The sequence below is a fragment of the Suricata suricatta genome, chromosome 5, assembly GCF_006229205.1.
Source record: "Suricata suricatta isolate VVHF042 chromosome 5, meerkat_22Aug2017_6uvM2_HiC, whole genome shotgun sequence".
In the NCBI taxonomy this organism is placed as follows: Eukaryota; Metazoa; Chordata; class Mammalia; order Carnivora; family Herpestidae; genus Suricata; species Suricata suricatta.
Window position 1 is genome coordinate 130598652 of NC_043704.1, and position 23341 is coordinate 130621992.

Genomic DNA, 23341 nt, shown 5'->3' on the forward strand with positions numbered 1-23341 from the left:
GATGAAAGGTATGCATGGGGAAGCTGGGCCATAGGCTCCGTGTCGGAATGAGAGGCCAGAGGGGCTCAAGCCCATTCAGATTCCTGAATCTGAGAGAAACTGCTTCAAACTGTCAGGCTTGGGTGCTACCAGCAGACCACCTCTGGGCCTGGGTGGGGCCTGTTTGTAGAGGCAAAGTGGGGGAACCAAGCATAGACTGTGCTCCACGGGAATCCCCTGGTAAAGTCCACAGCACCTATAGCACTTTCACCTAAACCATCTGACGTGACTCTCCCAACCCCCACACGAGGGGCTGCATCAGTTCTAAGCCCAGAAGCCTTAAGTGGATCCCCCAGACATCACAAGCGTGAAAGTGGCAATGCCAAGAGTCTTTCAAACCTCTAACCCTGGGCTGTTTCCAAATCTAAGGAGAGGCTAATTTCATCAGTACGCAGAAAGCAGGAGCTGTGGACCACGGGTAGAGCTCAACAGCCGTTTGTTAATGGACTGAGTGAAAGGTGAAAAGATGGCGGCAGGTGGCAGATTTGGGAGGAGGCAGAGCCACAGGGGAGCGCCATCCTGGGGGCACGGGAAGCGGAGGGCACACATCAGAAAGGCCATGCTCAGGAGGATGCCTCCTCTCCCCCACAATGAGCTGGCTGCCAAGGAGGCCATTGAATAAAATCCCCTCAGCCAGGGAGTACAATTAAGGTCACTGGCTTGGGTTTCTGGCTGGCATTACTGAGCATTTCAAGTGACAAGGCACAGGCTAGGAAGGGCAGCGCTTGGAAGATGTTTCATTATTATTTCAGTGACAGAACAATTTGAATTTGCGTGGACCTTCTTGGCAACAGGCCCAGGGAAGGACAGAAAGGAATGTTGGAAGCCAGGAGGGAAGGGACAGGTGGACCTCTGGGGGATGCCTTCCTAACCTTTCCCTGCACTGACCTTCCTCAACTGGCCTGTCTGTACTTCCCATCCGCAGAAATGCATCCCTAGCGGCCATTCTGCTCCTCTGAGCAGAGCTGCTGCGGGTGCTATGTGTTCACCATAATGCAGGGGCGGGTGTGGGAGGGGCAGCGTCCAGGAGTGGGGCATGGAGCTGTCCCGTCTCTGCACAGCAATGACACTAAACCATCAGAAAATTCTCCCAGACTAGGAAATAAAAGGCAACGATCAGGAAGAGAACCACCTGATGGGTCCCCAGAGGGACCTGTATGGGCGGAGGGAGCATAACCTCTGGACCAGAGTGGCCGTTCAAGAGCCCACAGGGATGGGGAGGGGCAGCCTGCCCTGTGTCTGGATGGCAAAATCATCTGCAAGCCCCGTGTGAGCAGTGGCAGCCTAGACCCAGCTCCCCTAGGCCTCCTATAAAGGAAATAAATTAAATGAGGAGAAGGAGGGGGAAAGAGGGTGACTCCCTCTGGATTTTTTTTAATTGTCTTGCTGTGATTGCCTATTTAAGCCCACCTGGCAGAAAGAGGAGTAAAAACACTTCACCCTCCTTAGGGGGCCCTGAGAGAAAAGCAAGCTGAAAGCTGAGCGAGCAAGCAAGCAGCAGGGAGGGGAAGCCGGGGAGGAGTTAGGGGGCCTGGTGATAGTGTAAGGAATCGGTAAGACTTCTCAGGAAAAAGACTTAGGAGAGAGGCTTTGGTCAGGTGAAGGCCATGACCCATGCGGGAAGGATCCCTACATGTTTAGTCTTCAGGGAGGCTGAATGCTCAAGCTAGGAGATAAAATGTCACTATGTGAGGGCATGGAGGGTGACTTTCCCTATCTGTGAAATGGGCTAATAAGAGCATCTGGCTTCATAAAGCTGTTGTGAGGCACCATCAAGATGGGATATCGAAAGAACTTAGAATAGTTCACCCGGAGAGTTACCACCATCATGACGGTCTATCCCCAGCAATAACCCCTATATCTTCATTAACTAATGAAAAAAATCCAAAGGCTCATTTGTTCCACACGATGAAGAATAAAGGATGACAATAAGCTGCCCAAATTTCAGAGAGACCCGGGGCATCCTGAGCAGAGAGATAAGAGTCAGCTTTGTGTTTGGACAACAGACAGCCCACTAAGTAAGATTAAAGTGAGGTACTGTCACTCCTCTCGCCCATGGATGAAATTCCCATCCACTGTTGGGCTGACCACTTCCCAACACACTATTAATCCATTATTCTTTAGCAGGATCTTGTTTGCTAGTAAAGAACAGGACTTGAAGAAATGAGGCATAGACCAAGACACCTTGGGTGTTGAGGGGTCCTCTGTGGGTTCAACAATGGAGCGGGGGTCTTTGGGTGGGGAGACAAACAGCCACAGGGCAGCAGGAGGCACGTGAGGGAAAGTCCTAGGACAAGTCTCCCCAGTTCATTCTCCCGGGGTCAACCACATTGGGCAGGAAGTCTGGAAGGTCTTAGAAAAAGGTGGATTCTAGAGCAGGGAATCTCAGAAAAATCCTGAGGGGAACTCCAGTATTGAATGCCTCCTTTCTCAAAGCCAGGGCACCATGCAGAGGTAGAGGCCAGTGGTCAGAGCTACTGACACTGTACGCCAATAATAACAGCTCACACTTGGAGTCATGCAATGCTGAGTGCTTTAGATGTACATCTCAGGGTGCCTGGGTGGCTCAGTGGGTTAAGTGTCTGACTCTTGATCCCGACTCAGGTCATGATCTCATGGTTCATGAGATGGAGCCCCACGTCAGTCTCTGTGCTGACAGTGTGGAGTCTGCTTGGGATTCTCCCTCTCCCTCTCCTCTGCCTCACTCTCTCAAGATAAATAAATAAAACATTTTTTAAAATGTATGTCTCATTTAACCTTTCAACAAGAAACTATTGTTCCACCTCTATTTTCCAGGGTAAGAAGCTGAGGCACAGGAGGGTATCTTGTCCAAGACTCCCTAGGTAGAGGGTGACAAATGGAATGTGAGCAAGGTCTGGTTTCTTAACCACAATACTACCTGCCTCCACAACTCTTGGCCCCTTCTTTGGGGAACTGTGCCTGCCCTGAACTCTCACCCTCGCATGCTCCCCTGAGGAGCCTCCCCCAAAACAACACATGTAGCCCACCTGCAATGAGAAGATGGAAGTTTCTGGAATAAGACTAACACATTCATCAGGAGGCACACACGGGGTCTAAATGTGCTCTCAGCTACTCTGGAGGGAGCAGAAGTCTACCTCACATAGTGTGAAAAGTCCCATAAATGAGAGGCCCTACTTCAGTACATATTTAAGACGGGTCCAGGTCTTGATTAAACAACAGCCATAATATATCCCAGAATAAGGGCCAATCTCTCCCTCTAAATTCAACGTTGCAAAGTGAGTCCAGAATGACCCACACCACTATTTTCTTTTCAGGAAGCACTGACCTAATATAAAAAAAGAAACTGTTTACCTTCTTCTCGATTCTCAAAGCACAAACTGTTGCTCATCATTAAGAAGCAGCTAATTTCAAGTATCAGTAAATGAATAATAACATTAACTAGGAAGATGACCCAGAAAGGCCTCCTAAAGCCCAGGGGTCTCCTGGCCCTCTTAGTTCCTAGTGCACCTTCTGAAGGCTGGAAGAGGCCACGCAGCTCACATAAGAGCCTGGCTCTTAGGAAATGGCTGGATGCTAGGTTTCTTGGAGAAAGAAAAGGAAAGGGAATTACAGGGAAAGGGAGAGAAAAACTTCACTCACCATAAACTGGGGGCCTCAGTAAATCTTATTCGTCTAAGTAGAGAGGAATAACAAGACAAGTCCACAGACCAGATCTGCCAATTACTTAGCCTGGGTGAAGATTTATTTTCTAAATGTCAGTTTACTCAGCTGTAAAATGGGCAATGATACTACAGCTCACCTATATCACACTGCTAACGGAACCATTAAGAGATCGGTCGTGTAAAATGCTTACTGGAGCAGGGTCTGGTACACAGGAAGAATTAATCAATGTCAGCTACTGTCATCATTGCTGTACTGTTCTTTGAATTTGCCAACCTAAAACGCATGCTCTGATAGCTGTTACAGTGCAATTAGGAGGATTCACATATTGGTGGCCTCTCTTTGGCAGCGTTCTCTCCACGCTGCTGATTTGTCAACTATACACACTCCCTAAAATTGGGTTGTTTACAGCCTAGTGAGTTGAATCACTAGTTTCCTGCACTATTTGTACTTAACTGGCTTTCCTGATTTCCTTCTTTAGGCAGTTATTCAAAATGAGCGGACCGAAACGGAGCATACGTTCTGCACTGGTGCCCCGAGTCTTAACCCTTCCTGTGCTAAGAGCAGGGTAACTCAAGGGCAGCACAAGAATAGGAGCACATGTACCCCAATGTTCACAGCAGCACTTTCAACAATAGCCAAATCACGGAAAGAGCCTAAATGTCCATCACCTGATGAATGGATCAAGATGTGGTTTATATACACGATGGAGTATTACATGGCAATGAGAAAGAATGAAATCTGGCCATTTGTAGGAAAGTGGATGGACCTTGAGGGTGTCATGCTAAGTGAAATAAGTCAGGCAGAGAAGGACAGATACCATATGTTTTCACTCATAGGCCTAATAGGAGAAACTTAACAGAGGGGGAAGGGGGAAAGAGAGTTGGGGAGAGGGAGGGAGGCAAACCATGAGAGACTCTTGGTTGGGCTCTTGGAGGGCTGATGAGGGACGGGGAGAAGGGAAGGGGGTGATGGTCATGGAGGAGGGCATTTGTCGGGATGAGCCCTGGGTGTTTCATAGAAACCAACTTGACAATAAACTTTATAGTTTAGAAAAATAAAAAAATAAAAATAAATTAAAAACAAAAGGGTAGTACAAGAGCATGGGGCAAAGTTCTAGAATCCATTCTGAATGTGCCGTGTTGAAGCACCCTCAAGTCAGTTTCATGTGGTTCTGCTTTACTGAACGTCACAACGTCAGAAAGCCATCAGTCAGGAGACCGGAAAAATGCTTGATAAAGTTTCTCCTGTTTGATGGACTGCTGTCTCTACACTCTAATTCCATTTCTTTGTCCTAAAATGCCCTGGGGATTACTGGAAAGCTCTTTTAAGTGGGTCAAAAGCCCCTAGGCCGACATACTTACTTCCCTTGGGTGGTTCCTCGCTCACTTCCAGCAGGTCACTATCTGGCCCATCCAGAGTGTGGCTGACTCCGTGTGGAGTAGAGCCTGCCCTGTCACCCTCTCCCGAGGGCAGGCTGTGTTGCTCAGAGTCGGGCGTCTCCCCTCCTGGGCCCTGGCCTGGCTCCTGGCTGCCATCCGTCCCTGCCGGAGCTCCCGGGTTCTCGTTATCCTCACACCTTCCCGGATCCTCTTCCGCATCGCTGGCGTCCATGGGGGCGCTGCTGCCTGCAGACTTCACGGGGCAGCGGTACTGAGGTATGACGCCGACGAACTTGAGGCCCTGACTTGCGGCCTCCTGGATCTGTGCGGCAAACAAAATGAAGGGGACTGAGTGAGTGGGACGTTCTGTCAAAGGGGGCCACGCAACATCCAAAACGCCTCACTGAGGTTCTGAGGGTAGTACGGTCTGAACACAATCTCCTAAGGTGGCAGATGGCCCCTGGTCCCTCCAGGCAGTGGCCACACACCCTAACCCTGGCCTGCCTGGGGACAGATAGCACGGGACTTGCTCCTTTTAGTTATAAAGCATATGGGGGCGCCTGGGTGGCCTAGTCGGCTAAGCATCCAACTTCAGCTCAGGTCATGATCTCGCAGATTGTGGGTTGGAGCTCTGCGTCGGGCTCTGTGCTGACAGCTCAGTGCCTGAAGCCTGCTTCAGATTCTGTGAGTCTTTCTCTCTCTGCCCCTCCTCTACTTGTGCTCTCTATCTCTCTCTCTCTGTCTCTCTCTAAAATAAAAAAGTAAACATTAAAAAATTATCAAGCACATGGCTAATAGGGCTGGGATTACTTCTCTTTGAAATACTGCATTAGTCCCTATTGGTTATTTTATTTTTTCTAAGAGGCTGCAAGAAGGTTCTAAAGGATGAGTTGGAACAAAGAGTTTGAAAGAGGAAGTTCATTTCGGTAAGAGTTTATTTTTTCGTTATTTTTTTTTTTCTGATGAATCACCTACTTCCTGCCAATCAGGCTACTGTATAATCCCGTATGTCTATATAGCCATATACTAACTACCAGATGACATTTTATGACCCAAAGAGCTTCCTCTTTTAAACAATTGTTTTGGCAGAGAAGGGCGGGGGTGGGGGAAATCATCACTGCATGAAGGCTGTTGTGCACACTCCCCACAGCAGGACAGACACCTGCTCCCTGGTGCTCCGCCTAAGCCAAAGGCACCTGAAAACCACGCTGAGCCCACAGGTGTTGCCCTGGCTGTCACATGACTCTGCAAGCCACGGGCCATACCATCCAGTCTAGGTAACAGGTAACTTGCTTCTCACTTCCTGAGCCTGCAAGATGGGGGGTGGCTAGTGGCCACACAAAGTCCTAAGGCACTTAATTCTCCCCTCCCTGACAGATACCCCCAGGTATCCGAATTTAAAAGCTGTATATAAAAGAAAAATGGAAAGTAATAGCCTAGTAAAATCAAGCAAGAGCCAACCCAAACTAGAAAATCGGCTTTAAGGGACAAGGATGCTCTGGTCATGTTCCAGATAAATGAGGAAGTGAAGACCTCAGAGTTGTGTCAGTCTTAGTCACCAACCCGAGTGGATGACCTCAGAAAATCCTGACGCTTCTGTAGTGATCACCCACTGTCATTTGAGAATTAGTGAGAAACACCAGCATGGAGCTACTCCTTCTAAGGGAGGAGGAAGCTGTGACCTCCCTCCTTGGAGGGACCACCCTAACTTTAACTGAAGGTCATTTTAGTTCCACAATGCACATTCTAGAAAGCAATCTAGAGCAGTTACCAATGTACAATCCAGTCTTTCTATAAAGTCTAGAGTTTGCTAGAAACAATGACCACAACAGTAGGGACTACCATCTGGTGTAGACTTACTATGTCCCAGGCACTGTACTAGGCATTTTACATAAATCGTCTATTTAATCCTTCAAAGATATCACGTGGTATCATTATATCCATTTCAGATGAGGACACTGAGGCCCAGAGACATTAAAGTCAGAAAGCAAGCAGTGAGGAGCTGAGGTTCAAAGCCAGGTCTGACTCAGACCCAAGGGCATTCTCTTAATCACAAGACCAAGTGGAAATCTCTCAAGGCATCAAGTACAGATGTGTTCTCGGACATGTATATGTCCACACATATACCCACAGCTGGCTCAATTCATTCTTCAAAAGTTTAACAGAAAACTTAAAGTCATCCCTTCCTAGTCTGAAAACTCACTTTTTACCTGTTAATCTGTGATAGCTGCCTACTTTTAGAAACTATTTTGGAATGCTTGTAAAAGAAGACACAGGTAACAAAGTTAAAAAAAAAAAAAGACTATTATTACCAAAGAACCTTAGGTTAGGGAAGCTACTGCACATGAAGGGTCGCTCTGAGCTTCCTGGCAACCCAGGGAGAGCCATGGATTTTATAATCCTTAAATGAAATGAGGAAACTTGCCAGGTTAATAAGAGAGAAGCATAATTTGTTGGCAAGGAACAGAAAAATTTGTTGTATGACTCTTGCAGAGCTAGGGAGTCAAATGTGTCTTCCTTAGTTTTACAGAAAATGAAGAGACCTTTTTCTTATACCATTTACATACTCTTAACCCCTAACAGAAGGCGAGGACATTGTGCTACAGCACAGATCTTCGAAGGTGTTCCGTGTGGCGCTCACGTGACAGAAGCCACGTAATTGAAGACAGCTGCGGAGACGCGGCATGCTGGGGGACGGGGTCACTTCAGCACTAACGTCCCCAATTCCCACTGCAGTGGGGTGAGGTGGCTTGTTCTGGTCATAAATGTTTGTGAAATAATTTCACAGATGACTTGCCTACACTTCTCCCCAGCGGTCTGGAAACTGGCTTTTTAAAGTTTTGAATGCGTTATGCACATTGTCAGGGCACTCAGTGTGTAGTAGAAGCAAAGGAAAACCGAACTGTCACAATTTTCATATGTGAGAAAATACTCCTAATAACTCCCAGGGGTCGCTTCTAGAGGAATCACAGTGGGCTAGCTCCCCCCAGAGTTGGACATGTCCTGTTTCTGCTGTGTGGCTTTCTCCACGAACAAATGGCTAGTCTGAGCGGCTGCGCTGCAGGAGCAGGCACGCTGTTGGCCCCACCCTCGCCCCGCCCCCGTGCACCGAGCGCCTGCTGCAGGTGTCTCACCACGGACGGAACAGCTATGACTGTCGGAGTATTTAAAGCTGGTCCCACCGAGGCTTCAACCATAGGCCGGTGTCAACTTGAGTCATGGGGTTTGGAGGCAGAAAGGCCTGGCCTGGAGCTCCAGATGTGCGGCTCCAGAACCAGAGTGTGTGATCTCGCTTTCTAGGCCTCAGTTTTCTCATCCATTAAAGGAGGGGAATCCCACTTCTCCTGCGGTTGCTCTGAAGATTAGACATTACATGTGGCAGGTGTGCGGAAGGACGGGCACAGAGAAGGCACTCCTGGCCATCGCTACTGCTCTGGCCTCCTTCCTCGTGGGTCCCAGGCTTCTGTGACCCTGCAGAGACTGCTGACCATCATCCAGAGTAAGCAGGTGAGGGCCTGGACACAGGGCATTATCCCAGTCCTCTCCTTCCTTCCTGAAATTGGGAGAGGCTTTGCACTAATCAGACATGTGCCTTCTCCCCCAACTAACTGGACCACCATATTCCTTTGCCCTACTGTACCTCAAACTTATCCTCTATGCCAGGGATTCTCAAAGTGAGAACAGCATCAGCATCACTGGGGAACGTGTCAGAAATGTAAATTCTCAGGCCTGACTCAGAAACTCTGAATCACATCCTCTGGGGATAGGGCCCAAAGCCTTCCGGGTGATTCCAATGCACTCCAAAGTCTGAGAATCACTATTCTAGAATATGCATTTCATGAACTTAGGAGTTTTGTGTGCTGCTGTGTCTCTAGTGCTAGAATGATGTCTGACATACAGTAGGTGCTCCATAAGTATCTGTGGAATGAATGAATACATTAAATAATGAGTGAATATGTATGTCTCCTCTCCCAGAATGAGCCCCTTGAAGGTACAGATGAAGACTGATTAATGTTTCAGCTCCTGAATTCAACTGTATTAAGTCCCAACACTGGCCTAGACCAACATTGCACTTAGGTGCTGGGGATACAAAATGGGAATCTGGGGGCACCTGGGTGGCTCAGTCAGTTAACCCTCCAACTTGAGCTCAGGTCATGACTTGTGGTTTATGAGTTCAAGCCCCATGTCAGGCTCTGTGCTGACAACTCAGAGCTTGGAGCCTGCTTCAGATTCTGCGTCTCCCTCTCTCTCTCCCCCTCTCCTGCTCACCCACTGTCTCTCTCTCTCTCTCTCAAAAATAAACATTAAAAAAATTATAAAACAAAAAACAAAATAGGAACCCTGACTTTCAAGAAGATTCAGCTAACTACTGTAAGCAGCTTTGAAAAACAATTACAATAATGTGGCACAAAAATGCTTATTTTATAATGTTACATTTAAAAAAAAATCAAGATTCTGGGGTTCCTGTGTAGCTCAGTCTGTTGAGCTTCTGATTCCTGATTTCAGCTCAGGTCACGATCCCAGGGTTGTGGGATCGAGCCCTGCATCAGGCTCCCAACTAAGCCACTGAGTGTGGAGCCTGCTTAAGATCCACCCCCCTCATCACCCCTGTGTCTCTCTCTGTCTGTCTCTTCCTCTCCCCCACTCACATGCTGTTTTTCTCAAATAAAAAAATTTTTAAAAATCAAGATTCTAAATTTTATAGACACAGTATCATGACAGTTATGTAATATTTCTAATAGTGTGTAATTTTTCAAAATTTATCTAATGAGTATGCATATTACTTTAAAAGAATTTTTTAATTTTTTTGGGGGGGGAGTGATAGTGCGTGCTCTAGAAAGAGAGAGTGCGCGTGCGGAAGAGGAGTAGAGAGGGAGACAGAATCTGAAGCAAGCTCTAGGCTCCGAGCTGTTAGCACAGAGCCCAAAGTGGGGCTCAAACTCATGAACCGCGAGATCACGTCGTGAGCTGAAGTCGAATGCTTAACTGACTGAGCCACCCAGGTGCCCCTGCATATTACTTTTGTAATTAATAAAAGTAAATATTCCCAACATTTTTCATAGAGCATGTTAAATATAGGAATGTCTCTAAATGTATAGAAATGATAGTGACTATTTCTGTCTGAAGGGGAGGCAGAAGAGCCTCCGCCTGGTGAGGGCTTTAACAAATGAAATAATGTAATAACAGTAGGAGGAGGTGAGGAGTGTGACAGAATCAGGAGTGTGTATCTCTCACCTTCAATGTTCAAATTCAATTCCCCCCACCCCCAAAATACTATGCTCAACAAAATCTATTTGGGGACAAAATAGACATAAAGGCAGAATGGTAATGCAGGTAAAGAGAAAGAAGGATCATCATGGGCAAAAACTTGATAGTATGCAACAGCCTGATGTACTGAAGTAACCCCTATAAATATTTCCGGATCATGACAGGAGAAGCCAGGAATGAGGGCAAACTGGAAATCACAAGGGCCATATGGTGGGTATCACTGAATACCATGCCAACAAAGGCTCTGATGCAGGCCAGCGTAACCCCTACCTTTCCCACTATAGAAACTCCAAGAACAGAGGGGAATAGAGGCCTGAGGGCAAAGCATAAGATTTCTTTGAATGCTCATCTTTTATCTTAAACATTAATGAACATTGTATATCCTGCACCATAGTACTGTATAGTGCCAAAACTTCTAAAAAGAGGGCAAAGTTAAATGCCTCCCTCCCCCCATCCCCAACCCTTCCAGAGAAGTTCAGGTGTCAGGAATATGAAACAGCTTTGTGCATAAATCTTTGCAACTCTGCTTAGGTCCTTCAGGTGGATTTCTGGAAGAGGAATGAATGAGTCAAGGGATATTAACTTTTCAAAGGCTGGGTATAGGCTGCCAAACTGTTTACCAGAAAGGGGGAGTAGTCCTTTCTAATGAAAGGAACCACATTTAGATTTTATAAAGATCGATATTTGGCCAGACCCTAAGGGCCTTGACTCTTCTTAACTCTAGGCCAGCACTTTCTTTTCTCTTTTTCTTTCTTAACATCATTTGACGATGTTTGTCAAACTGGTCCCCCATTTGTTTCTCATTTACTCACGTATTCATTTGTTCATTCACAACCTTTCTTGAGCAGAGCTCATGGCGGGCACTAGTTGCTGTTCATGGGGATTCACCCTCAGCCACCTGGTCTCCTCATGCTACACTCCCTGAAATGACCTTTACTCACTTGGAGTGAGTTGTAACTAGTTGTATGTTAATTATTCCCAAATTCGGACCCCCTAGCCATGACTTTCCCCTGGAGTCCAAGCCTACACAGCCAATAATCATAGCTGCTGGGTGCACCACTGCCCTGACCTCTCCATCTGGAGCCACAGGCATCCTCCTTAGCTCCTGCCTTTCTCTAACCCGGTGGATCTGCACACCACGTCCCACCAGATTTCTATCCCAGTGTTTCTGAAACCCCACCCCCATTCTCCGTACATCTAAGATGAACTCATTCAAGTACTCATCATATGCTGCTGGCCACCACTGTTCCTCCATGCTACACCAAGTCTTCGTGAGCATGGAGTCAAATCAAGATCAGATCATGATCACCCGGGTCACCTTGTTACAGAATTCCCTGCAGATAGTCACACATGTGCCTATAAAATTTCTCTGGCAACTGTGATTATTAAAACAATAACTATGAACACTGTACAACTCTTCAACGAAGAACTTTAACATGCATGATATTAGGCCCCAAAAGAATACTTTACAGAAAAGGAAACTGGTTCTGAGACAGTTACGTGACTGGTCAAACTGCCCAGGACTAATCACTGGCAAGGTGTGGATTCAACTCAGTATCCTAAATCCAACCTGATGCTCCTTTAATGTGATCACTCTTTCTACTTTATGTAATCCAGCCTGTGTTCAAGAGATCAGTTTAAACTGAAATACACCTTCATCCACCTTATTTCTTATTTCACCAAACCCCTGATACTTAAAGGAGTAACCCTTGTTGGTGTAGACAGCAAAAATTAAATAACACTATTTTCAGCTGGTCCAAAAATTCATTCAGCTGCTCTGTAATGAGTAAGCACAAACTTGATAGTTAACTCTATTTCCCCAGCCTACAATCAGAGATTATGATGTGAAAAAGATCTTTCTTTTCCTTTTTAAAGACTTATTTCTATAAAAAACTCAACTCATTGTAAAAAAATTAGAGCTATTTAAAGAATCGCTTTCATGAAAGAAAAAAAAAAAACCCACAACAACTTGACATTGGAATAGTCCCAGAAAACTAAGACGTAGAATCTGTTACTCTACTTTCCAAATGAATACCATGCTGCTAAAGATAAGTTCAAGTATATACAGGTTTTCCCTACGATGTGAGAGTGGAGCATTCCTGCAAAAACTTTTATAAGCCAGAATGGCATAAAGTGAAGAAGTAATTACCATTAATTTCTATGGGAAAATTTTTGAGCATTCCCAGACCCCAAAATAACCTCTCTTAAGCTTTCCTGATACCTGAGGACACACATTGCTAACGGATGCACAAAATAAATCAAGAGAAAGCACAGATGCACAGACATAGTTCAAAGCTATGGAGGCTGAATGCTGAATGCTGAGCGTAGCTCTCTGGGGAAGGAGCTTGGGGGGCCGCTGTTGCTGCCTGTGGTACGAGCTGCCTCTGTAATGGCTCGCTGCAAAACAAACGCTGAATGCAATTTCTGCCTTTTGCCTTTTTTCATAAAAGCAAAAATCCTCATCGGACTTCTTCCACTTGGTGAAAACAGGTACTTAGATGGGTTTTTGTTCAGGAAAGCTGCATAACGCGAACTCTTGAAAAGCGGGGGATACCGGCATTCTATCTAGTACACGTGTTTGTGTTTTGGGGTACAAGGATCTGTCAGGGTGAAACCAGTTACAAAGAAGTGGAGCGTGGATCAATTTTGTAAAAATGAAAGCTGTATGTCACACGGAGAAAGGAGTAGAACAGGCTTCTGCTGACAGGTCAGTAGGAACTGGAGTGCCTACAGACCATACCAGATGGCATTGGTGAAGGGTCAGAGGCAAAGACCATTCTGTCTGAATCTAGTGAATGAGTTGCCACGACTTTATGGGTCAAATGGCGAAACTATGACGACTAGTTGCTTGGTCAAACTAGTCTAGACGTTGCTGTAGAGATATTTTTAAAGATGTGACTAATGTCTACAATTAATTGACTATAGGTAAAGCAGATTACCCTCCATAATGTGGATGGGCCTCAATCAGTGGAAGGCCTTAAAAGCAAAGATGGATGTTTTCCAAAGAAGGAATTCTGCCTTTAGACAACAGCATAGAAAATCTGCCTGAGTTTTCAACCTTCAGACTCCTGCAACACCACTCTTACCTGAGCCTCCAGCTGGCCGGACAGCCCTCCAGGTTTTGGACTTGCCAGTTCCCAAGACCTTTAAACTCAATCAGCTTCAATCTCAGTATCTCTCTCTCTACAGATGGGTCAATCAAGAGACAGATAATCCTATTAGGTCTGTTTCTCCAGGGAATTCTAATCCAGGAGGAAAACAGGGAAAGTGAGGGGCATAAGATAGCACAAGGCAGGCTGATAAAGGTATTTAAATCCAGGGCAGCCTGGGTGGCTCAGTCGGTTAAGCATCCAACTTTGGCTCAGGTCATATTCTCACAGTCCATGGGTTCGAGCCCTACTTCGGGCTCTGTGCTGACAACTCAGAACCTGGAGCCTGCTTCAGATTCTGTGTCTCCCTCTCCCTCTGCCCCTCCCCCACTTACACTCTGTTTCTCTCTCTCTCGAAAGTAAATAAACATTAAAAAAAATAAAAAAGAAATAAATGTTAATCTGGCATCGACTCAAGGTCCACGGGAGAGAGTGAAGTATGGCAAGAAGGTTACCAGTGGTCACTGTCATCCAGGTAAAGGAAACTTCCCCCCTACATTTTGAAATGAGGGAAGGTAAATCCTTAACTGGAAGATTTAACTTCTACAGGTATACACAGTTACTACCTTTATGATAAAGTTATTGGAATGGCTATAATTCATTAGCTAATTAATGCTAGAAATCAGAAACTTACTGAATTTTTAAAAAATGTAGAGCTGTGCTGTCCAATATGGTAGCTACTGGCCAAGATTGACTATTTAAATTTAAATTAATCCAAATAAATGAAATTAAAAGTTCAGCTCCTCAGGCACATCAGCCACATTTCAAGTGTTCAATAGCCATTCGTGGCTAGTGACGATAGTATAAGATAGTGAAGATATAGAACATTTCCATCATCACATAATAATAAATACTATTATGAGCATAATAAATCATATAAAATACTGAATAATAGAGGGCACCTGAGTGGCTCAGTTGGTCTAAGCGTCCGACTTTGGCTCAGGTCATGATCTCATGGTTCGTGGGTTTGAGTCCCACATTAGGCTCTGTGCTGACAGCTCAGATCCTGGAGCCTGCTTCGGATTATGTGTCTCCATCTCTGCCCCTCCACTTGCACTGTATGTATGTATGTATGTATGTATGTATGTATGTATGTATGTATGTGTGTGTGTGTGTGCCTTTCTCTCTCAAAAATAAACATTAAAGAACTTTTCAAAAATATTGAAAAATAGAAACAGAGTTTTCAACAATGACTTCAGAGGCATATAGCAATAAAGAAAAGACCAACATTCACACACACACATATACACATACCCTAAATTTACCCTAGGCCAGACCACTGTCTACTCTGACCCTCCCCAATAACTCATGGGCCACCATTCAGGGACAGGTGACAGTATAAAGTCTTTGGGAACTTATATTTGTATTTATATTTATAAAGGGAACCTGCAGAGGCATACACTTATGTCAAGCACAGGCACAAAGATGCTGTTCTGAGTTGCACAGTTACACATGAGTCTTTACGGTGAATATTTTATCAGACACACACAACCCTTCTCATTTTTTGTCACCTAAACTCTTGTACAGCTTTCTGAAAAGAAAGGTTCAAAAATAGCACAGGTTTTAGCTTGAGTCTGAAGATGCCCTAAGTTCAGATGTGTTAACATTTAGCTTTAGAAATTGAAACCTCTACTAAGCACTTCTGGGAGTTTAGCTCCATTATCCCATAAACCTGCTGGTGTTGTGGTTTTCTCTTTTAATGACTGGAAGGTCTTAGAATGAGCCTTGGACAAGAAGTCTGAGACACACAGCTTTGAACCCAACTCTGCACTCATTAGTTTTGTTATTGATCAACCCAGCTTATCTATCTGAACCTCAGTTTCTTCATTTATAAAATGGGGCTAATAATACCCATTCATTCATCCCATATTGCAACACCTTAGTATGAGCTAGGCACTAGGAGCTGGGGAAACAAGTGAGTCAAACAGGCACTATCGCTGCCCTCTCCAATGTAATACCTAAGGGGTAACTCAGAGACTCTAAAGAGTTAATGTGTTCAATTCTCTCAAACTATCTATGCTCAGCTTGAGGAACCACCTCTTGCCTTTAAGTCCCTGGCAGGGCTAGGGTTGGGGGGAAGAGGTGTCTTTATTCTCCTCTGCTATTAGGTGTGATTTGGTGGGAAGCTTAGAAAATTCTGAAAGAACTCAGAAGACTATAAACTCCCTAGAACACGAGAGAGAGGTGGAGCCCATTCCGCTCGTGGTGGTAGAGAATGTATCCATCCTTTGGTGGCTCTCTTCATGGCAGGCATTTCTACCAAAGGGAGTTTTATTGGCCTTCATTATCTGTGTTAATTGACTCCTTTCATTTGGAGGGTGCCTATAATTTCATAATTCATTAAAATTATAGTGCATGGGAGTTAGAAATCAGAACTGAGAGGGTGTTCTATTTAACGTCTATTCCTCAAAGAATGTCAATTAGCTATTGGTGCCCCCTGAAAACCAACTCACTAGAAGACCCCAACTTGTCAGAAGTCTAAGTCAAAGATGCAAAAGGGAGGTCCACATGGAAAGGCCTATCTAAGAGGCATGACTCAATAATGGTATCCCACACAGCAGCCAAGTGGAGAGCAGAGTAGGGCCATAGTTGGACCTCAGGAAGACCTGGAGCCAGTGTCTTCAGCGCAGTCAGGAAACTTTCTCCAAATTTTGTCCCTACTTTTCTTTATTTGTTAGCATCATTCTTCTTTCTTATTTAGGACAGATTTTCTCCATGTGGTAGGAAATAGGATCACCGCCAGTTTCTGAATTTTCTGCTTACAGTCTAGCTAGAGATGGAATGTCCAAACTTCCTAGTTACACACTGCAAAAGATCCCAGAGAAGGGCTCTGGTCCAGCTTAGGTCAGGTATCCACTTCTGGGCCAATCAGCTCTGACCACTGGCACGGTAGCTCCCATGGAAGTTAATATAGCTGGATTGTTGAAACAAAGGTTAGCAACAGAAAGAGGTAAGAAACGGTCATAAATTATGTAGAGAAGAGCAAATGCACAGTATGCCTGCACAGAGAATCCATAATTACAAAAGCTTACATTTATTGAGTGTTCACTGGTGTCCCACAGACTATTTTAAGGCTCTTAACATGGGTTAACTCATTTAATCCTTATAATTACAATAACAGCAGATTTTCCTTTTTATTCCTGTGTTACAGATTAGAAAACTGAGGCACAGAGAGGTTGCACAGCTTGCCCTAGGTCACACAGCTAGTAAATGGCAGGTAGCATTTAAACCCAGGCAGTCTGGTTCTAGACTCCTACCAATTATACTGTTCAGCATTATACTGTCTATACTCTATCCTATACTCTAACCCATATTATAAAATACTAGGGCTAGATCAGGAGAAGCATGGAGTCTTTAGAGTCTGGACTTTATTCTGTAGGCAGAGATATGATCATGGTGTCAGAGCAGCAGCGACATAACCATGTTTCTCCTAGGGAAAATTAATCTGTCCACAGGATGTAGTATGAATCAAGGCAGGGGGTGGTGGTAACAGAAGTGAAGACAGGAGGCAAAAAGAGTGGTTGAGGGCCTGGGAGTCGCCACAGAGGTTGTGGGAAAGGTCATTAAGAGCTACTCTTGCCCGGGAAAGGATGTGAGTGAGAGGTGGATGGGAGACCAAAAGTAGAGACAGCAGTCTGTCGACTAAAAGGCCATATAACAGGACTCTGATGTGTCAAACAACTGGCAATCATCCAAGCAAGAACACTTTGAAAGTAAAAGGTGAAACTATTAATAATAATGTGGTGATAACGGGGTTAGTTGGAACTGTCCAAGGAAACCGAGGCACATGGTCACCTAAATATGACCAGCAGTGAGGACCCAGAAAGCTGCTTTAAAGAAGACTCAAATGACTTCCTCATTCTTCCCTGCTCAACATGTGGTCGGCTTCTTCCATGATGCTCCTGCTATTACATCCTTGGCTTCCTCAGCCTGGCCCCTCCCACAATGTCAAATCCATCCCATCCATGCAGGGTCACAACAAGGAAGGCTTAAGGTCTTCCACCTAGACCACAAGTGGACACGGTGCTGGCCTGTCATCCCTCCTTCCACCCCAAGCCAGCGCTCCTGTCATCCCTCTGGGAGGCCACCCCCACCCCTTGTTCAGACCTCTCTACTTTCCTGAGCCTTCGTTCTTTGACCAAGGTTCCTTCCCTTTGGGGTCTAAGCAGATCCCTCTGTTTGAAATGTTGCTGCACCCAGTCTCCCCACGACTGGTTTCTCCTTGCTACTAGGATCCCTTCTTCTCATTTATGGCCCTCCCTAAAATCACAGCCTAAAAATGGTCACCTGGACATACTTTAGCATATCTCTTTCCTTAGTTTTCATCATAACATTTGTTTCCAAATGTTTTCTCACTAACTTAGTATTTTTCCCAGATTAAGGAGAACTCTGTGAGGGAAGGAATGTTGTCTATTTTGTTCCTTACTATGTTCCCAGCATCTGAAACAGTTTCTGGTACCTTGTAAGTCCTCACTAAATGCCATTAAAGGGAAGAATAGGAAAGAGATGAAACTTACAGCATCTCAGGTTACTTCTAAGTGGAACGTCTTTGACTCTACAATTTCAGGAACTATCCATCTGGGGCCAATATTGTTTTACAAATAACACTCATTTGAGATTTTGAAAATCTGCACATCATTTGCTACTCCTCTCATTTTAACAGTGGGGGAAAAAAACCTCTGAAGCCTAGAGAAATTAAGCGGTTGCAGGTCCAGGGGTACATCTTAAGAAAGCAACTGTTAAAATTATTTGTAGCCCTTAGGTTTCCAGTCCATCTCTTAACAAACCAGGTCAATCTTCCCCCCAGGCAAAAGAAAATATACAGCAAAAAAAACAATTGTTCATATCAGTACTTCTTATCAAGGTAAAAAATGCCTCATAACTGGGCATTCCTTGGAGCCTTCTTTCCTCAACTGCCATGCATTTCTTTAAAAAAAATAAAATGAAACAAAACAGCTAGAGCTCAGCATTCTGGAGCTCCTGAGGTTGACAATGCCAGTTTTATACTTTGGTAATGTTAGTGACCCTGGCATTATAGGCTGGGGGCAAAGAACTTCAAAGGCTTATTAAGACTCCTGAGAATGTTCTGGAAAAACAGTTTTAGAGTCTTCATGGAACTCAAATCTCAACACCACAGTTAAATGACTGAGGCAAAAGAACGTAAGTTTAAAGAACTTTAACCAAGAGCAGATGTTTCCTTTCACACCACACTGCTTTAACATCCAGCATTTGTGATTCCCCTCCCCGCACCATTCCTTGATTTACATAGGCCTCCAAAACATTAATGAAATGCACTTTAACAAAATGTTGAGATAGTGTGGTTGGACAAGTGCTATCCTAGTTTTACCTCTTGGTTACAAAAAAAAAAAAAAATCCTTTTCTATTCCCATGACTTCAGACCAACAAAAATATAACACGGCCCTAATGGCATTTGAAACCCCCATGGTAAACAAAGCAGTTAAACTAAGTACTTGGGGATGGTTTTCATTACAATGTGCTAAAGAAATGAATGTTTTATTGTTCCTTTGTAAATACCCTGGAGAACCTTGGGACGGTTCTTCTGGAAGATGGAAATGATTTAAGAGAGTTTCAGATCTCACGAAGATATGTGATCTCTTTGAGTAACAAATAGGATTTATTTTGAGGGGGGTGGATGGAGCTTTACATTTATAACTGTTGAGAATTCCACTTAAGGATTATTTTCAGTGTCCAATGACCCTTCTATTCAGTACGCGATTCCACTTCTTGCCTTCCTTTTTAGTTTTTTATGTATTCCATGTTTGTTCTAGCATGGTCTCAAAGTTCTCTCCCAGTAGAATGAACATAGCATGTCTGAATTTATGTAGGTACAGGTTATACGTTCTACACCACAACAGTATTTCTTATTCCAAACGGTCTGCTAGAACCTTGCCACTCCCCCATCAAGAAGTAGAGTCTATGCCCCTCTACTTGAACAAGTATGAGCTTCTGTGATGGTTTTGAACAATGAGTAAGGTGTAAAGCGTGCTATGTGACTTTTAAGACCTGGTCATAAAATGAATGTCCATGAATGTCCACCTTGTGCTCTTGGGATGTTCTGTCTTAGGACCCAGCCACCAGGTTTTGAGGAAATCCAAGAGTCTGTGGCAAGGCTATAGGCCTCTTGTCAGCCACACTGAGCGGCCATGTTGAAAGTGGACCTCCTAGCCACCGCCAATCTGCCCCAGTTGACACCACGTGTAACAGAGATCAGCTACCTCTGCCAAATCCTGCCCAAGTTGTAGATTTGTGAGCAAAATAAAAGACTTGTTGTTTTAAACCTCTATGTTTCAGGGTAGTTCATTACACAGCAATATACCTCCTCTTAAAATACAGCAATCCTCACTAACTCATACCCATGGGAAGACACCACACTATAGTAATTTCTTTAAGTAAAACCTACATCCTTTATGAAGAATGCAGTGAGCAGCACTCTCAAATATGCAGAAATGTAAACAAGGATAACACAAATACTTCCAAGGAGTGGGCCTTGAGGGATATGCTTTAGTCGAGAGGTAAGAACAGTTTGTAATTAGCTTCTCAGTTTGTGATGATGCCTCGGAACTGCTGGCACTCGCAGGTACTTGAGGTAAGCGTTGCCCCTGCAGCGTGCCTTCCATTATTAATCGGCTGAGCAAGCCTACAGACAAACATAGGCTCAGTTCTTGTTTATCACAAGTTACAAATGTGCAGAATGTGAATTAATGATGATGTTTTACTATTCAGGAGCGACACAGAATAATGCCCACATTTCCGGGCACCATCGGAGTCGGAAGGGGTTGTAGAGACCTCTGTGCTTGAGGCTCAGGAAAAAATCCATCTGTGTTATTCTTAAGGTGTCATAAAGAGAATCTTCCACTGCCCTCTGGGGAATGTCTCAGAAGGCAGTCAGAGTAGCAGCTACATCTCTTATTCAAAACGGGAAGTCACTGAAATAAAAGTTTCTACAGGAACGGAATGATAAAGAGTTCCAACAAAAACAAACTTTACTTCTACCAGGAATATATTTAATCATTTTCTTTTAAAGTTTTTTCCATCTTTTCAGGTATTTTCTTTTGATTTCTACTCCTTGTATCCTCCACATCCCAACCTTTTTCTCTCGAAAGAAGCTTTCTTTATAAAAGGATCCTTTTATATTTTTACTGCCTCCACCAACAACATCCCTACTGCCTCCACCAATAATGTCCTTGTCACTCCAACAATAACATCCCTACTTAAAGACACTGCGGGGGCACCTGGGAGGCTCAGTGGGTTAAGGGTCTGAGTCTTGGTTTTGGCTCAGGTCAAGATCTCATGATCTGTGAGTTCCAGCCCTGCGTCGGACTCTGTGCTGACAGCTCAGAGCTTGCTTGGGATTCTCTCTCTGCCCCTCCCTGCTCAGACACTCCCTCTCTAAATAAATAAATAAATAAATAAATAAATAAATAAATACTTAAAAAAACAAAAAGAAAGTGTGGTATATGTATACAATGGAACATTACTCAACCATTGAAAAGAAGGAAATCCTACCATCTGCCACAACACGGATGGACCCTGAGGGCATTATGCTAAGTGAAATAAGTCAGGTAAAAGAAGACAGATACTGTGTGATATAACTCATATGTGAAACATAGAACAGTCAAACACACAGAAACAGTAGAATGATGGTTGGCCGGGGCTGGGTCAGGGACATGGGGAGGTGGTGGCCACAAGCGTACAGTTGTAAGATCAGTACGTTCAGGGAATGTAATCACACCATGGTGACTACAGTTAATACTGTACATACTGTATAATTGAAATTTGCTAAGAGAATAGATGTTAATATTCTCACCACAAAAAAGAGTTTCAGATCTCATGAAGTGATGTGTTAAATAATCCTAATATGGTAACCATTTCACGATATGTAGGTATTCAAATCATCATGCTGTACACCTTAAAGTTACACAAAGTTGTCACTTACATCTCAATCAAAGTGGAAAAATAATATCCCCCACTGCTCCATTACCCCCACCAATATGCCATCCTAATCACTCCCTAATAAGAGCGCCACTACCCCGAGCAATAACATCCCTAATACCCCATCGAATTACCTACCCATCATCCCCAGCTACCTTTTCTTTTTTCTTTTTTATGTTTATTTATTATTGAGACAGAGAGAAAGAGAGCATGAGTAGGGGAAGGGCAGAGAGAGAGGGAGACACAGAATCCAAAGCAGGCTCCAGGCTCTGAGCTGTTACCACAGAGCCCGACGTGGGGCTCCAGCCCACGAACCATGAGATCATGACCTGAGCCAAAGTCGGATGCTTAACTGAGTAAGCCACCCAGGCACCCCATCTTTTCTTTCCTTTTTAAAAAGTTTATTTATTTTGAGAAAGAGAGAGAGAGAGAGAGAGAGCGAGCGAGCACACACATGAGGGTCAGCAAGAAGGAGAGATAGAGAATCCCAAGCAGGCTCTGTGACATCAGTGCAGAGTCCGATACGGGGCTCAAGCCCACAATCCATGAGATTATGCATGACCTGCACTGAAACTGAGTCAGACAATTGACTGAGCCACCCAGGCGCCCCCACCAACTACTTTTCAATACTGAGGAAGACTCCTATAAGGCTAACAGAATGAAGATATAGACTGGGAAGTAATTAATTAGTTGGAAAACTTTGGTTCTATCTCTTTTCACTTACTGCTTAGACTAGATGTGTAATAACCGGTTATAAAAGTACTTGGGGCCTTTTGTCCAACTATACATATCTTGTGTTACTTTTACAGATTACACACAGATTACAACCTGACATGGGTTGTGATCCTGTCGCGCTGGCTCTCAAAGATCCCATATAATCTCAAGCAATAAAAGCAAAACCCTCCGGTTTCAAGGGGAAGATACAGCAGTCATCACAGAGTGACAATCTGACTTTTTAGTCCCGTAAACACTTTAGTCAGAAGTGACCCAACAAGTGAATCATTTAAAGTTTGGATTTTCCTCACAACATCGCTTTTTCATGGGAACCTTTGAAGGCGACTTTTATTTCTAATCTTAAAAAGAGAAAAAACTGTACAAAAAAATAATAGCCCTGATTTTAACTCTGATTCAATCATAGATATTAGTGAGGGGGGCAAGAAGAAAAAAGTTATCACTCCACAAACACTGATTTACTGGTTGAAGAGCATGGGGAATACTAAAACGAGCCAGTGACATTTACAAAATGAGGATGTATGGCGCTAAAATTCAGCATGCCACCATCATAAACCTGAATTAGTCAAATAAGCCTCCTTGATGAGGGAGAAATAAATCAAAAGACGGATATACCATAGAATCACAGAATATTAGAGATTATGAATGTGCGAAAGCCTCCTTTGCAGAGAAGAAAACGGAATTCAAAAAAGTGATGTGCCTTGCCCAGTGACTGTTATTAGTTAAACACCAGGTTTCCTTTACTGGAATCAGGAGAAAATTCTGGAACTGGGCTTTGAAATATCGAGAGGTCTTCTTGAGAAGGCAAGTCAATTTCAATAAATGAGGACTTTGTGTCCAAGTGCTGTCCCCTCCCCCCTCCACATCCCTCCCCACCCATGTTCAACACTGCTGACTAATCCCAAGGGACTGGCTCTCTGAGTGGGAATTCTTCCCAAAGGCAGAAAGGCGACAACCTGACATGGGTTGTGATCCTGTCGCGCTGGCTCTCAAAGACCCTGGGAAAAGATCCCATATAATCTCAAGCAATAAAAGCGAAACCTTGGAGTTTCAGGGGAAAGATACTGCAGTCAGCCTAACTGCTTGCCAGCATAAACCCCACTTCTCAGATGAGACAAGCCAGCCTCCACACGCCGTGAGGTTGCTCCAAACTCCCACGTTCATGGTCTCGCTAGA

The 23341-nt window shown here is 44.3% G+C and overlaps 1 protein-coding gene across 1 annotated transcript in view; it reads right to left on the reverse strand.

The window, feature by feature from the left end:
* RFTN1 (raftlin, lipid raft linker 1) overlaps positions 1 to 5454 on the reverse strand; it is a 60763-nt gene extending 55309 nt beyond the window's left edge. The window contains exon 1 of the mRNA XM_029940337.1: positions 5046 to 5454. Coding sequence (XP_029796197.1) covers positions 5046 to 5295 — 250 coding nt within the window. The 5' untranslated portion in view covers positions 5296 to 5454. The remainder of the gene's footprint in view (positions 1 to 5045) is intronic.
* Between the last annotated feature and the right edge of the window lie 17887 nt (positions 5455 to 23341).